This window comes from Oncorhynchus gorbuscha, linkage group LG12 (genome assembly GCF_021184085.1).
Source record: "Oncorhynchus gorbuscha isolate QuinsamMale2020 ecotype Even-year linkage group LG12, OgorEven_v1.0, whole genome shotgun sequence".
Lineage (NCBI taxonomy): Eukaryota > Metazoa > Chordata > Actinopteri > Salmoniformes > Salmonidae > Oncorhynchus > Oncorhynchus gorbuscha.
In genome coordinates, this window is record NC_060184.1 from 17,516,325 (window position 1) to 17,532,610 (window position 16,286).

General features: G+C 42.0%; 1 protein-coding gene across 1 annotated transcript; it reads left to right on the forward strand.

Moving 5' to 3' along the window:
• Positions 1-1,344: 1,344 nt before the first annotated feature.
• On the forward strand, positions 1,345-3,903 carry LOC123991582 (forkhead box protein A2-like). Its single transcript, XM_046293209.1, has 2 exons — positions 1,345-1,689; positions 2,411-3,903. The coding sequence occupies exons 1-2, from the start codon at positions 1,621-1,623 to the stop codon at positions 3,593-3,595; spliced, it is 1,254 nt and encodes a 417-aa protein (XP_046149165.1). The 5' UTR covers positions 1,345-1,620; the 3' UTR covers positions 3,596-3,903.
• The last annotated feature ends 12,383 nt before the right edge of the window (positions 3,904-16,286 follow it).

Consider the following 16,286-nt stretch of genomic DNA (forward strand, 5'->3'; position numbering starts at 1 on the left):
TAAGTTTTCGTTGCATTACTCTCATAGTCATTAGGAATAGTTTGTTATGAAAGTTATCACAATTAAATATCAGACATTCTTCAATCTAAAGATTCCATCGTGATGTAGGCTGGCCTGTGCGCGTGCACTCGTGTGTATTCGGCAAATACAACACCAGTTAAACTGCTCCGTTAATATCCCCTCAGTAGTATCCTTTTTTTCCGAAGCTGGTTTTATCAGCAATTGCTGTGGACATCCATTCCATCTCTAGTGATCAAACACATTAGATAAACTTCTCTTGTAACCGTCATATCAAACAGCAAGGCCCTCGCAAAAGTCAATAGAATTATGGCCAAAGACAGAGAGTATAGACAGTGCTATGCTATGTTTGAATAATCTCTATTCTCCAAACAGCCACTAAAGAAATCAGGGGAAATTAAAATAGGCCTAGGAAAAACTGTTTTTCCATTTTGCCTGAAATGTAATTTAGTTTAGAGCTCAATCATTTGTAACCGACTAATGTATTTTCTATTATTATTATATTATTACACAATGGACATACAATAAAATAAATACAATTACATTAGTTGAAGTAACAATTATATAATTCAAGAGGCAACTATGCACAATATTCGGCAAGTAAACGAATGACGACTTTCCAAAATGTAATAAAGTCCCTCGAGTTGACCCCAAAATGTTTGCAATGTTTCGAAATTCAAATAGGTGGAACACAACGTTCTACGAATTTCTGCTTCGATGTCAACACCACTGTGTACCCTATTCCTCCCTCACAGCAGAATTTAATCGATGCATGGACCCCTGTACTTACCATGTTATAGTTCAAATCTGTATTCAACGTGGCCTAAATAAGTATTTAAAGTGGTGGTTTATACCCATAATGTCCCATTATCAATTGACCTATTTCTTACATCGGTATATTATTGTGGTTTTGTGAAAATAACTGGTTAGTAAAAGCCTTGTTCATTTTCACATTTTTTATTTTATTACATTTTTGATTAAAACTGTAAAATGTGAAACGCATATAAATTAAGTGAGTTGATGTCTACACTCCTTGATAGAAACAATAATACTCGGTTGGTCAGAATATGCTAAATCACATTAATAAGGCTAACACAGAGAAAGGGAATAACATTACAATGAAGCCCTTAATGTAAAGCACTCTTATAATTCTAAATTCCTTGTCGTTTTTTTCTGGAGGGAAAACAATCCCATTTGATGTATTGGATCCTTTTAAACGGGTCTGGCCTTTTCAGCCAGCGCAGGTGTAAACTACAATATACGGTCAACGGAGGAGTCTCGTGTCTAGGTGTGAGCAGATTATTCAAATAGGGCACTGAAGGAGTGAGGATTGGAGGGTTGAGCGCTCAGCGAAACACAGTGCTGCTATACCACAGCAAGGCGAGGAGCCAACGTCATTAACTCCTGTCATCGTCAGTCGCTTTACAGTGTCTGAAGGCACTCAGGGTAGAAAGATACCCATGAACCAACCAGTCACGAGGCAGCAAGCAGACTAAACGACCTGGGTAGCCTGTGGTCCCAAATCGGTTTTAGGGACGTTTTTCACTTCATTTTCTGCGGAGACTGAGGCTTTTGAGGGAAATTTGTTTTGGACTGTCCACAATGCTAAGCGCTGTTAAAATGGAAGGACACGAGCATTCAGACTGGAGTGCTTACTACGGAGAGCCCGAGGTGGGTAGAGTTTATATATGTATTTTGCTGAATATACAACTCAATACTTGCCTTGAGATAATATTAACTTTGTGATCAAATATTGACTTGAGGCACCTACAAATCCTCCCAGATCTCACCCCCATTGGCCACAGACGTCAATTCAACGTGTATTCCAAGTTGATTCAACGTAGGCTAATATCATTTAAATATTTAAAAAACGTTGATTCAACCAGTGTGTGCCCAGTGGGTCTTTTTCGATATCCTGACGAATTTCTAGTGAGAATGGAAAGGACATTTACGAAAAATATGACCTGAATAGTCTATTTAATATTTTGAAAATCTAATTGAATCTGAAATGTATTTCTAATTATTCAATCCTATAGGCACATTTCTATTTTGACTATCGAATGATTACGGAGAACACAGTGATCAGTTCGCCTCATTGGGCTATTCGTTTATCCATTCCTTCCCTTTTCAACCGTTTTCGTTTTGCTGTGTAATCAGACTTGGAATAAAATATATTTACAATATTCCTTATGATGTATATGCACTTCACTGTTTGAACGTAATTGTGACGTTACAATTTATAGCCTAAAATTGGATATTTAACCGAGTGAAAAATACATGTTTATCTAAGTGACAATTAATTTATGTAGGCCTAATTATTTCGTTGTCATTTTACTGGAAGTCTTTATTTCACATTGTTAAAGCTATTATTGACGTCGTGCCCTCTTTTCAGTGCTACACCTCAGTTGGAAACATGACACAACACACCGGTCTGGGAATGAACTCGATGAGCACCTATATGAGCATGCCTGGAATGACTTCAACCAGCAACATGACAGGCAACCCCATGAACATGTCATACGTCAACACGGGTGTGAACCACTCCATGGCCGGGATGTCACCGGGCTCCGGGGCCATGCACGGTATGGGAGCAGGGATGGTGGGCATGAGCGCGACGCTGAATCCGAATATGAGCCCCATAAGCACCCAGTCTCCATCGATGAATGCCCTGACCTCCTATAGCAATATGAGCGTTATGAGCCCCATGTATGGACAGTCCAACATAAGGTCAAGGGACCCCAAAACATACAGGAGAAGCTATACGCACGCCAAGCCCCCATATTCCTACATTTCTCTCATCACCATGGCCTTACAGCAGTCTACCACAAAGATGCTGACGTTGAATGAGCTATACCAGTGGATCCAGGACCTCTTCCCCTTCTACAGACAGAACCAGCAGCGCTGGCAAAACTCTATCCGCCACTCCCTGTCCTTCAACGACTGCTTCCTCAAAGTGCCCAGGTCCCCGGATAAACCAGGCAAAGGATCTTTCTGGACTCTTCACCCGGACTCAGGGAATATGTTTGAGAACGGCTGCTATCTCCGAAGGCAAAAGCGGTTCAGATGCGAGAAAGACCTCGGCAGGGAAACCGGGAGGAAAAATTCAGAGGGAGGCCCTAACAGCAGCCCAGAGAGCTGTAACGGTAACGAATCACCCCATCATACCCTATCCGTTAAAGACGTCAAACGGCCCGTATCTGACCCAAAACATCTGCAGCAGGTAATGAGCCCCGCCGAGCACGCGCCCACTCCTGTCCCACAGACACACCATCTTCCGTCTCAACATCACTCGGTGCTCGTGCACGAAGCGCACCTGAAACCCGAGCACCACTATTCATTCAACCACCCTTTCTCCATCAACAATCTAATGTCGTCGGAGCAGCAGCAGCATCACCACAAAATGGACCTAAAATCGTATGAACAGATGATGCAGTATCAGGGTTATGGTTCACCGATGACCGGGGCACTGTCCATGGGCTCAATGTCAACTAAAACCGGCTTAGATGTTGCTTCGACACCCACAGACACTTCTTACTACCAAGGTGTGTATTCGAGGCCAATCATGAACTCTTCTTGATTTTTTATCTGCATTCAATTAACTTTTTCTAGCAATTACAATTTGTACATTTGTAAATTGGTAGTTTTTTGTTTTTATGTGTCACATTTTATGGACATTGGACATGGAAGGGATTGTCTCAGTGTCAAATTAAGTTGATATGGGAAGAAATGATTTCATACAGCCATTTTTACATGAATTTGAAGGCGTAACTGTGCTACAAATTGTGAGACCATTTTTTGTGTATCCCTTATAACTTATACGTTGTTCATGTGTATTCATGTAGCTGCTGAAAATCTATATTAAAGTATTATTTGATGTTTTTTTTACATGACCTTTATGTGTGCATTACTATAAGGAAACATGAGAATACAGGCTAACTGCATGATTCAAAATGTTAAAAACATCGAGCATCTTTATTTAAGAAAGGATAGCAATTATGGCAAATATAAAACAATGACAGATAAGCACCATCAATGATTAAAGTAAGGGTTCTGTATTTATAGGCCGACACACACACACACACACACACACACACACACACACACACACACACACACACACACACACACACACACACACACACACACACACACACACACACACACACACACACACACACACACACACACACACACACACACACACACACACAACACTACATATAACCCTATATATACCGGGGATGGGAAACTCCAGTCCTCGGGGGTCTGATTGGTGTCACAGTTTTTCCCCAGCACCAGCTAACCCACCTGACTCCAACAATCAACGTATCTTCACTTTAGAAGGCAATTAGTTTGATCAGCCGTGTTTGCTATGGTTGGGGCAAAGGTGTGACACCACTCCGGCCCCCGAGGACTGGAATTGCCCATCCCTGATATATAGTATTAAATACTATTCAATAAGACAATATAGCATATCCAATTGCCCACATTTAGGAAAAAGGTTTCAATTTTCGCCAAGAAACGAAACGAAAAGCACCACACCAAAAATAATGTATAATACAGCATTATTCATATTATTAAACGTAACTTAACCACATGATTTATTATTTATCAAGTTTGGTGAGCCTATTATTAATATGACATGTTATACAATGGACGGACAACCATGCCGATTCCCGAATGATTTCCTGTTATATGTCCCACACCAGTCTTTCCCTGAACCCCACCGAGCACCAACATCATTTGCATATGATGCATGACATTTGTGTCGATTTTAACACAATAGCTCCTGTAAAATAGACAAGTGCACGGGAGGGAGAAAAAACAGTACACAATGAAAGTGCTGGTGATGTTAGTCTCACATGGAGCCCTTGACACTGTGTTGCTCTTAAACTTATTAACGTGTGACTCACCACTGATCCTAACTGATAAACTGAACCCATGTCAGAGCCACTTCTGATTACATCAACAACTTCGGGGTGGAATGGTAGCCCATGTTACGTTCACCGAGAAAACGTGAACATGTTCACAAAGAACGAACTAACGCGTATTAACCTTATTTTTAAAAAAATACTCCCCCCCCAAAAAATAAAGTGAAGCCCTACGTGTGAAAATGACTATAATCTCATCCACATTTGGCCACACTTTGGGCCAACAGTTTTCCCTAATGCAGGGCTGCCCAATTTCCGCCCATGTCGGGCCGAAAAACTTCTGGTATTCATCCTCTTCTTCTAATAAGGGACTAATTCTGACCTGGGACACCAGTTGATTGCAATTCACTACCAAGGTAGAAACAAAAAAGAGGATTATTTCGAGTTTAGGCCGTCCAGAATCGGAATTGGGTCGCCCTGCCCTAATGTGACCGATGATCATCATTTATCCGTGCAAAATGCGTCGGATAATAACCTGCAAACAACATACACTTACAGTAAACGCCTCAAAGTCACATGTGCAATTTTTACATTAGGCCATATGCCTATTAGTCTCGATAGCTACATTTACACAAATATTTCAAATGTCTCTCTTATACAAAGTTTATTTAAAAAAATATATATAATCAGTTTAAAACAATATTGTTTTATTCTTAACCGACAAGGCAGTGACATCTTTGCGTTGTGGGTAAATAAACGGACAGAGAAAGCTTTCAAATAAATGCTGCGATGACTTCAGTCCAAGATCTCATCGCTTTCAATGTCCAACGGCAACAAACCTATCCAGAAGTAGGCATTCAAAAATGCCAATGGACAATTTCTCTTGAGCCTTGTTCATGCCTGTGGTCTTTCTGTGGATAGATTTTTATGTTTTTATTTTCATTAAATGTTGATTCGTTCGGGGGAACGTGGAGAAGAAAATGTATCTCTTGAAAAGGGATGGAGAGCATCTCTGATTGATGCATTTTGGCAAGAGAGTGCATTGTGCTTTATCGGCAATTACTTGCCAGATTGAAATTTCTTTCTAGTGTTGAATTAATATTCGTTTTTCTTCGAATATAAATTTATACCGTGAATGAAATATGAACATTATGTGTAGGTCTATAAGCAATATTTATATAGACACAATATTGATAATGATATAAAATATATACAATAATAATATGAATAATGATAATATTGTTAATAGTTCATTATTATTATTTTGTGTTATAAATTGCATTATCGTTATAGGCAAATGTTTGTTTAAAGCAGTCTAGAAATAACCAATGCAGGGACACGTTTTAGGTGTATTGATGGAGGTGACCCCTCTGCTATCCGACATGGTTTCATCTGGTAGAGTTCATCTTCAGCATGAGATGTGATCAGTACCTGACACTGGCTGACAGCTTCTGTCTTTAAATAATTGATTCACTCCAATTCCACTGGTAATGCAGATCCTGGATTTGTCAATTATCCTACTAAACATTAAATTAGTGTATGCTCACAAACCTAATCTCAGAGCCTCGGTTCAAATAACGCACCAGCTGAAATATAGCCCTTCGACGGTTTGAAAAGGGTCAGAACAAGACCTTCGAGATGAAAATAAGTCCATAAAGTTCACAATAGCCTGCCTATTTTGCATCTTGCTCAACCGAATACAAATAATGATTTTAGTATCTTATTTTTTATTAAGGATAATACTTTTATTTTGAATGTAATCTAATCCCATTTAGATGCTCGAAAATGTTAGCTTCACATTGTACCCATTGGCACAGTATATTGCCCATTGATTCCATGGAAGGCACTAGTACCCAACTATGATGCCCTCATGAGCCATTTTGGCTGGACCTAGTCCTGGAACACCCAAGTAGAGTGGTCTCCAAGGTGATTTGTGATACCAGTTTTACAAGCTGTAGCCTAATACTGCTTTAAGCTATTGGAGGGTGTGGCTGTTAACTCCACTCTGGTTTTAGGCCTAAATCTAATTTTTGTTATGGGCCCAACGCTCTAACCACTATAGGCTACCTGCTGCCAAAACCTGCCCCCATTACCCGGGGAGAAATAGGCAAATTGGAAACAAGTAGTTGTATTTTTGTGTGTACTGTATAAACAAGAGGAGTTTTAGATGGAGGGCTCAGGTTTGGGACACCCTCTCTCCATTAGGTGTGTGATACCTAACCTGATTCCTATCAGACTGCAAGGGGTGAACCGTGTTCCATCCACAATGACAACAATCTTAGGAGCAACTGTGCCTTTTATCACATAGCATATCCCCCTTTTGGACATCACTGAAAAGTGGCAAACCATGACAGGAGAAGCTGGATAAGGGAAGGCACTTGGTCCATAGGGTGAGAATGTGTGTGACAGAGGAGGACTCTGCTTGCCAGAGTTGATTGCTTGATCTTTTATGGCAGCCTGGTGCGAAATTCCTGCCGTGGGGGAGCCTTTCATAGGCGGTCGGCACAGTGGCGTTGATGCTCGGGGATGGAGGGACGGAGCCCTCTCTCACACACAGCTCTGTGTCAACACTGTCCCATTGACTGGGCTGAGAGTCCTGCCAGCAGTCTGAACCACCCTGACCTCCTCACTGGCTCCCCTTTACGTTCCTCCTCAAGGCTCTCACACTGAGGAAAAAGTCAATCCATCAATAAATCCATCCATCTATCCATCATGGGAGGAGGGGGATCTCTAGTCTGCATGGTCTGCACTGCAAGCTGATGACAGAGTGCTCCTGTCAACTCAAGAGGCCTGTGTGCAATAACAACCTGGGAACCTTGTGGTTTAGCAAAGGAGTGTGGGAAAACAAATGTCAGCCGGTGGTTACACTTTGGTTATAAATGAAGCCGCAGGTCATTGAGGTATATTGAGATGGCAATGTAATAAAAAATACATTTCTGATATTGAAAGTGTTATAATTAACTGTAAGGTTGTGAAAAAAATCTAACATTTCAAAAAGCTACAGGAAAACTAGCAATTTCCCTGCATTTCATAGCCTTCTCATTTCACACATTATCATGTATCATTATCGCACATACCCCTGACTACAGGAAAGTATAGTATAGGTTGGTGCTTTGAGAAAGACATCATTTTCAAAGCCGTGGGTTGTGTATTGGGCTCTATGGCAGAAAGAAAGGCCACAGGCTCTCTGCAGACAACTCCCCTGTTGCCCACACAGTGTTTCAGAGGTTGACAATTAAAGGGATCCATTTTAATTATCTGCCAGATTAAATGAATTGTCCATTGTAATGCCAATGCCCCCATAGCACCCAAAACCTGATTTATCTAATGTGATTGGAGCTTGTTTTACCATTAGCAACAGAAAGACCTGTCATCAGTGGGAGATTTAACATGGAGATTTTCCCCACTGCAGACAGGCTCAGTTCCCCACTGTATGGAGGTTCCCACTGGGAAGCCTGCTGAGTGGTGTGAAAGAGACCGTGCCAATACACAAAATAATGACCTTGGCTGGATCTACACTGTAGACAGAGATGCTGAGGACAACAGAGAGGAGATGTTATGTTGGGGCCCGCTAAATCTAACCCTTCAGAGGTAGTGCTATGTAACAAAAAATAAAATAGGGAATAGGGTGCCATTTGGGATGCAGTCATTGTAGATGCAGTTAGAAGACTGCAGAGAGAGCAGAGGACAGGTTTGGACCTGCCTGGTTGGGAGAATGGTCAGTTAAGGGTGGGTCGTGGTACCGACACGGTGAGTTACTCAATAACCACCGGTCTTCTTTGGACCTCAGACTGGATCGATGGGTTTTCCCATGCATGTACGCAGGCCATGGTTGCGTCCTAAATGCTTTTTCCTAATTGGTGCAGTACTTTTGACCAGGGCCTATAGGGTAATATAGGAAATAGGGCACCATTTGGGATACTACCCTACGAGGCAAGGCAAGGTTATTAGATGCCTGATGCTTTAGTAATTACTCTGTCTTCAGACTCAAGAAATACCATATTCAGCACATGACAGAATTCCAAACACTTTGAGATCTATCAAAATTAAATCAATGTGCTAATTTAGAGTTCCATGAAGATCACAAAAAATCTCACACCACAAAATAAGAAAAACAACGAAGGATCAAATAAATTATTTGCCATTGAAACCCATGACAACCAGCCACACTGAAATTACTGTTCTCACAATGGAGGCAAACTGTGAAATGAACCTCTATGGGGCAATGGAGGCAACTGTGAAATGAATGCAGAATTTTTTTATCCAAACATTTGTAAATGTTTCAATATTCCGTGCAGCGGTTAGACGACAGTGGAGGACCAGAGGCATATAATAATCTGCAGGAAACATTTAACGGAGCATTTGCTGATAAAAGTGGCGGTGGCCAGCCTCCCGGCTTAAAGCAATTCATTCAGAATCCTGACATAAACTCTTGGCTCCTTTGACAGCTTGGAGCTGAAATAAAAATGCTAGTTCTCCAGGGAACAGAGGAAGATGGCAGGCTCCTTTCTCCACTGTTTGCTCAGTGGCTCTGAGAGCAATCTTCCCCAGTCAAAATGAAATGCAAGGACACAAACAATGTGCCGGGAGAGAGAATGGGAGACGGCCAATGAACAGTTTGGACTATTTGCACAGCAGAAGGGCAGCCACAAAGGCAGGCCGATGGCTTTCCCATGAATCAAGCGTGGTGTCCTAGGCTCCTTTTGTTGGGGCCGGTTTGCATCCCCATCGGTTAGATAAGACTATAGATGTATTATACTTTTAAAAGCCTTTTCTCTGCAAAACTCTAGCGTCATGTGACCACATCTGTCCTATCTGCCCTGATTATGCTCCATTTGACTCCATGACAAACTGTGCTCATTGTTTTATTGGCTTAGATCAGCCTTGCACGTGCCATGGTTTAGCATGGGCTATAGTATGCTTCGGCGGTGCCAAGTGTGGTGAATGATATTGGATTCCCTATGATCCAGCCCCTTCATGTAGCAGACACGTTACAAGCCTACATGGGTGCATCAATGGAATTCTCATAATAGTAGCTACGTCATCAGTTACAGGGGTAAGTTACTATAATTGTGGACCTAAACAGACTTTTATACAGTGGGTTTAGTACCTCTCTAACCACCCTGTCATCCCCACCAAAGCCCCCCAGCCCAGATCACTCTGGGTGGCCAGACCTGTGGTCTGAAAGGCAAACAGATAGGCGCTTAAGCTCTCTTTGCCTTAAAAAAGTGACATTGTACGTCCCAATGAATGGCAAACAGCTGTTAATCTAGAGTGAACTAGATAGGTTTAGAATAGTTTTGGGATATGTCTGGCACAACAATGTTTTGGTGGCACCATTAATGTTTCTGCATCTTTTCTGTCCAAAACACCTTTGCCCTTTACAAGACACTCCATAGTTTCTGCCTACACACAGGTTTCTGGACAGTAGTCTATGGTTTCTGGACAGTAGCCTATACAAAGGTTGATGTGCGATGTCTTCAAGGTCCGAGCAATATTTAAGTGGGAAACCAGCAAAATGCTTTCCCGATATCTGTGTAGCTGATTCCGCATCTTCTGTGATGCTGTAACATTGAATGTTATACATCCCTGTCTGCGTTCCAAATGGCACCCTTTTTCCTATATACAGTAGTGTGCTACTTTTGTCCTGAGCCCATAAGGCAAAAGTAGCACACTATGTAGGGAATAGGGTGCCATTTAGGACGGACTCATTGGTTAGTCCCATTGCATTTTTGGCTGTTTTAATTAACTGTCTGGGTGGCTTTATGATAAGAAGTCATGAGAGACCTACAACATAACAATTTAATCGCCGTATATGCTGTTGTATAGCAGAAAATATCTCATGGCGCGCAGGCCTATAGTACGTCTGTGTGATGACGTTTTGAAAGGCCCATTGGTAATTCTGGGATGGGTGTGTGCCGATGGTGTAACCCTTCTTATAGGGAGAGACACTTAGGTATGCATTTTCTCAGTGTGTGAGTGAGTGGGCTAGGTTACTGGGTGGTGCAGGACCCCTCCTTCACGACTCGCTGGTGCTGAAACACAGCTCTGTTACAGGGTTGTTGTCCCAAATAGCACCTTATTCCCTATATAGAGCACTACATTAGGTGCTCTACACAGGGAATGGGTAGTGCACTGTGTAGGAAATAGGGTACCATTTGGGACACACCCAGGATCTCACCACTCACTCACAGTCCTGTTCACAGTCCTCAGTGCCATGAATTGAAATTATTTAGGAGTGAGTGCTTGGAGCTTGGCGTGCTCAAGAACCTAACAACATTCACTGAAAACTCGTGCTGAGCTTGACCATTACCAACAAGTAGCTTATGACCCCTTATGTAACACTGAATCCCATCTATGGAGTCCTGGGATGTAATATTTTCCTTATATTACAGATATAGGACTGAAGAGGCCATTTCCAATCACAATTCACTGTTATGGCTTTTTCCACTGATGAGTTGTGGTTGTGAGGTCTCTGTAAACAGACTTTGGAGCACAATGTCTTGGGCGTGATGAGCAGATGACTCCAACATTCCTCTCCGGGTTATTCTCTGGATGTTTTCACCTTAGGACTGACTAACGAATGACCATCGAAGGTTATCTGCAGGGACCATAATACACGTCACCTTTAGGACGAAATAACAAGTGCATTATTACAATGTCACAATTATTGTAATAAAAATGAAGTCAGGGAGGCAAGAATTGTGGTGGTCTGTATATTTTATTACATGTTAACAAAGGTGGATATAGCACATTTCGGCCAAGAGGCCTTTCTTCACAATGAATGTGATCCCAGGAAGAAATGGTCTCACAGCTTGGTATTTAATGCAGATACTGAGGAAATCTACTCTAGAGACGCATGTCAAACAATAGGACGCAATGCTTTTAAAGAGACCAAACACCACGTCTCTGTTTACACTTATCTGTGCATCAAGTCTGTGTGAATGTTATTGCGAAGTGTACTCTCTGAGGATAGTGAGAGACGGGATGGGTTTATGAAAGATTTAACACCAGACCTTAAGAAGCTCAAGCTCTCTCTTTCTCCCCAAAGCAGGTTTCATCTCAGCACACCCAGGAGGGGTGGTGCAGTCTGACAGAAAGCCGGAGGAAGATAAGATGGGGAGAAAAATAGAGAATGATAAAAAGAGAAGAGAGAGAGAGAGAGAGAGAGAGAGAGAGAGAGAGAGAGAGAGAGAGAGAGAGAGAGAGAGAGAGAGAGAGAGAGAGAGAGAGAGAGAGAGAGAGAGAGAGAGAGAGAGAGAGAGAGAGAGAGAGAGAGAGAGTGTAAAAGAAGCCTATTGTATCGACCAGTGGTTCTCCATCCTGGTCCTGGGGACCCAAAGTTTTTGCACGTTTTAGTTTTTGCCTTAGCACTACACACCAGATTCAAATTAAGGGGACTGCTAATCTGTAATATTGTACACTACATCTCATATTTATTTTATTTACTTACGTAGGCCTATGTATGTATTCATCATTTAGCTGCAAATCTGTACAACTTGAAATAAACCTTAAATATATACTGAACAAAAATCTAAACGCAACATGTAAAGTGTTGGTCCCATGTTTCATGAGCTGAAATAAAAGATCCCAGAAAGCTTATTTCGCTCCAATTTTGTGCATTTCTCCTTTACCAAGATAATCCATCCACCTGACAGGTGTGGCATATCAATAAACTGATTAAACAGCATGATCATTACACAGGTATACCTTGTGCTGGGGACAATAAAAGGCCACTAAAATGTGCAGTTTTGTCACACAACACAATGCCACAGATGTGCATCAAAGCTGGGACTGAGACTGAAAAATAGCTTCTATCTCAAGGCCATCAGACTGTTAAACAGCCATCACCAAAACAGAGAGGCTTCTGCCTACATACAGACTTTAAATTATTGGCCACTTTAATAAATGGAACACTAGTCACTTTAATAATGCCACTTTAATAATGTTTACATATCTTGCATTTCTCATCTCATATGTATATACTGTATTTTATACCATTTATTACATCTTGCCTATGCCACTCTGTCATTGCTCATCCATATATTTATATGTATATATTCTTATTCCATCCCTTCACGTATACTTGTGTGTATTAGGTAGAATTGTTAGATTACTTGTTAGATATTTCTACACTGTCAGAATTAGAAGAACAAGCATTTCGCTACACTCACAATAACATCTGCTGACCATGTGTATGTGATCAATCACTGTGCTAACTAACCTCCAGACGAGCTTCAATGCCATACAACTCTCCTTCCGTGGCCTACAACTGCTCTTAAATGCAAGTTAAATTAAATGCATGCTCTTCAACCCGATGGTTGCCCGCACCTGCCCGCCCGTCCAGCATCACTACCTTGGACGGTTCTGACTTAGAATATGTGGACAACTACAAAAACCTAGGTGTCTGGTTAGACTGTAAACTCTCCTTCCAGACTCACATTAAACATCTCCAATCCAAAATCAAATCTAGAATCGTGTTATGCAACAAAGCATTCTTCACTCATGCTGCCAAACATACCCTCGTAAAACTGACCATCCTACCGATCCTTGACTTTGGCGATGTCATTTACAAAATAGCCTCCAACACTCTACTCAACAAATTGGATGCAGTCTATCACAGTGCCATCCGTTTTGTCACCAAAGCCCCATATACTACCCACCACTGCAACCTGTACGCTCTCGTTGGCTGGCCCTCGCTTCATGCTCGTCGTCAAACCCACTGGCTACAGGTCATCTACAAGTCTCTGCTAGGTAAAGCCCCGCCTTATCTCAGCTTACTGGTCACCATAGCAGCAGCCACACGTAGCACGCATTCCAGCAGGTATACCTCACTGGTCACCCCAAAAGGCAATTATTTTTTTGGGCAGCCTCTCCTTCCAGTTCTCTGCTACCAATGACTGGAACAAACTGCAATAATCACTAAAGCTGGAGACTCTTACCTCCCTCGCTAGCTTTAAGCACCAGCTGTCAGAGCAGCTCACAGATCACTGCACCTGTATATAGCCCCCCTGTAAATAACCCATCCAATCTACCTCATCCCCATACCGTTATTTATTTATTTATCTTGCTCCTTTGCACCCCAGTATCTCTTTTTGCACATTCATCTTCTGCACATTCTACCATTCCAGTGTTTAATTGCTATATTGTAATTACTTCACCACCATGGCCTATTTATTGCCTTACCTCCCTTATCCTACCTCATTTGCACACACTGTATATAGACTTTTCTACTGTATTAGTGACTGTATGTTTGTTTATTCCATGTGTAACACTGTGTTGTTGTATGTGTCGAACTGCTTTGCTTTATCTTGGCCAGGTCGCAGTTGCAAACGAGAACTTGTTCTTAACTAGCCTACCTGGTTAAATAAAGGTGAAATCTTTTTTACATAAAAAAAAACAATTTGATTTGACGTTTCAGGTTTTGTGGGAGCATGCAGTTCGCATGCTGACTGCAGGAATGTCCACCAGAGCTGTAGCCAGATGATTTAATGTTCATTTCTCTACCATAAGCCATCTCCAACGTTGTTTTAGAGTATTTGGCAGTACGTCCATCCGGCCTCACAACCGCAGACCACTTGTAACCACGCCAGCCAAGGACCTCCACATCTGGCTTCTTCACATGCGGGATCATCTGAGACAGGCTAGCCGGACAGCTGATGAAAGTGAGGAGTAATTCTGTCTGTAATAAATCCCTTTTGTGGGGAAAACCTAATTCTGATTGGGCCTGGCTCCCTAATGGGTGGGCATGGCTCCCAAGTGGGTGGGCCTATGCCCACCCATGGCTGTGCCCCTGTCAATCGTGTTAAATTCATAGATTAGGGTCGAAGGAGTTGATTTAAATGAACTGATTTCCTGATATGAACTGTAACTCAGTAAACTCGTTGAAATTGTTGCATTTATATTTTTCTAGTATATACACAACCGTTAAAAAGTTTGGGGTCACTTATAAATGTCCTTGTTTTTGAAAGAAAAGCAATGTTTTTTGTCCATTAAAATAACATCAAATTGATCAGAAATACAGTGTAGACATTGGTAATGTGGTAAATAACTATTGGAGCTGGAAACGGCTGATTCTTTATGGAATATCTACATAGGCGTACAGAGGCCCGTTATCAGCAACCATCACTCCTGTGTTCCAATGGCACGTTGTGTTAGCTAATCCAAGTTGATCATTTAAAGGGCTAATTGATCATTAGAAAACCCTTTTGCAATTATGTTAGCATAGCTGAAAACTGTTGTGCTGATTAAGGAAGCAATAAAACTGGCCTTCTTTAGACTAGTTGAGTATCTGGAGCATCAGCATTTGTGGGTTCGATTACAGGCTCAAAATGGCTAGAAACAAAGACCTTTCTTCTGCAACTCGTCAGTCTATTCTTGTTCTGAGAAATGAAGGCTATTCCATGAGAGAAATTGTCAAGAGACTGAAGATCCCGTATAACGCTGTGTACTACTCCCTTTACAGAACAGCACAAACTGGCTCCAGAATAGAAAGAGGAGTGTGAGGCCCCGGTGCATAACTGAGCAAGAGGACAAGTACATTAGAGTGTCTAGTTTGAGAAACAGACACTTCACAAGTCTTAACATCAACAGTGAAGAGGCGACTCTGGGATGCTGGGCTTCTAGGCAGAGTTGCAAAGAAAAAGCCATATCTCAGACTGGCCAATAAAAATAAAAGATTAAGATCGGCAAAAGAACACAGACACTGGACAGAGGAACTCTGCCTAGAAGGCCAGTATCCCGGAGTCGCCTCTTCACTGTTTGCTGAAGCTCCTTTGGCAACAATTACAGCCTCGAGTCTTTTTGGGTATGATGCCACAAGCTTGGCACACCTGTATTTGGGGAGTTTGTCCCTTCTTCTCTGTAGATCCTCTCAAGCTCTGCCAGGTTGGATGGGGAACTGCACAGATATTTTCAGGTCTCTCCAGAGATGTTCGATCAGGTTCAAGTGTGGGCTCTGGCTGGGCCTCTCAAGGTAATTCACAGATTCTGTCCCGAAGCCACTCCTGTATTGTCTTGGCTGTCTGCTTAGGGTCGTTATCCTGTTGGAAGGTGAACCTTTGCCCCAGTCTGAGGTCCTGAGCGCTCTGGAGAAGGTTTTCATCAAGGATCTCACTGTACTTTGCTCTGTTCATCTTTCCCTCAAGCCTTACTAGTCACCCAGTACCTGCTGCTGAAAAACATCCCCACAGCTTGATGCTGCCACCCCATGCTTTACCATGGGGATGGTGCCAGGTTTCCTCCAGGCCAAAGAGTTCAATCTTCATTTCATCAGACCAGAGAATGTTGTTTCTCATGATCTGACAGTCCTTTAGATGCCTTTTGGCAAACTCCAAGCAGGCTGTCATGTTCCTTTTACTGAGGAGTGGCATCCGTCTGTCCTTATATATACAGGTG

Bases quoted from the DNA above. Each gene is read 5' to 3' on its own strand.
- LOC123991582 (XM_046293209.1), top strand. From the start codon at position 1,621: ATGCTAAGCGCTGTTAAAATGGAAGGACACGAGCATTCAGACTGGAGT. The intron at 1,690-2,410 runs GTGGGTAGAGTT...CCCTCTTTTCAG, and splicing joins CTTACTACGGAGAGCCCGAG to TGCTACACCTCAGTTGGAAA.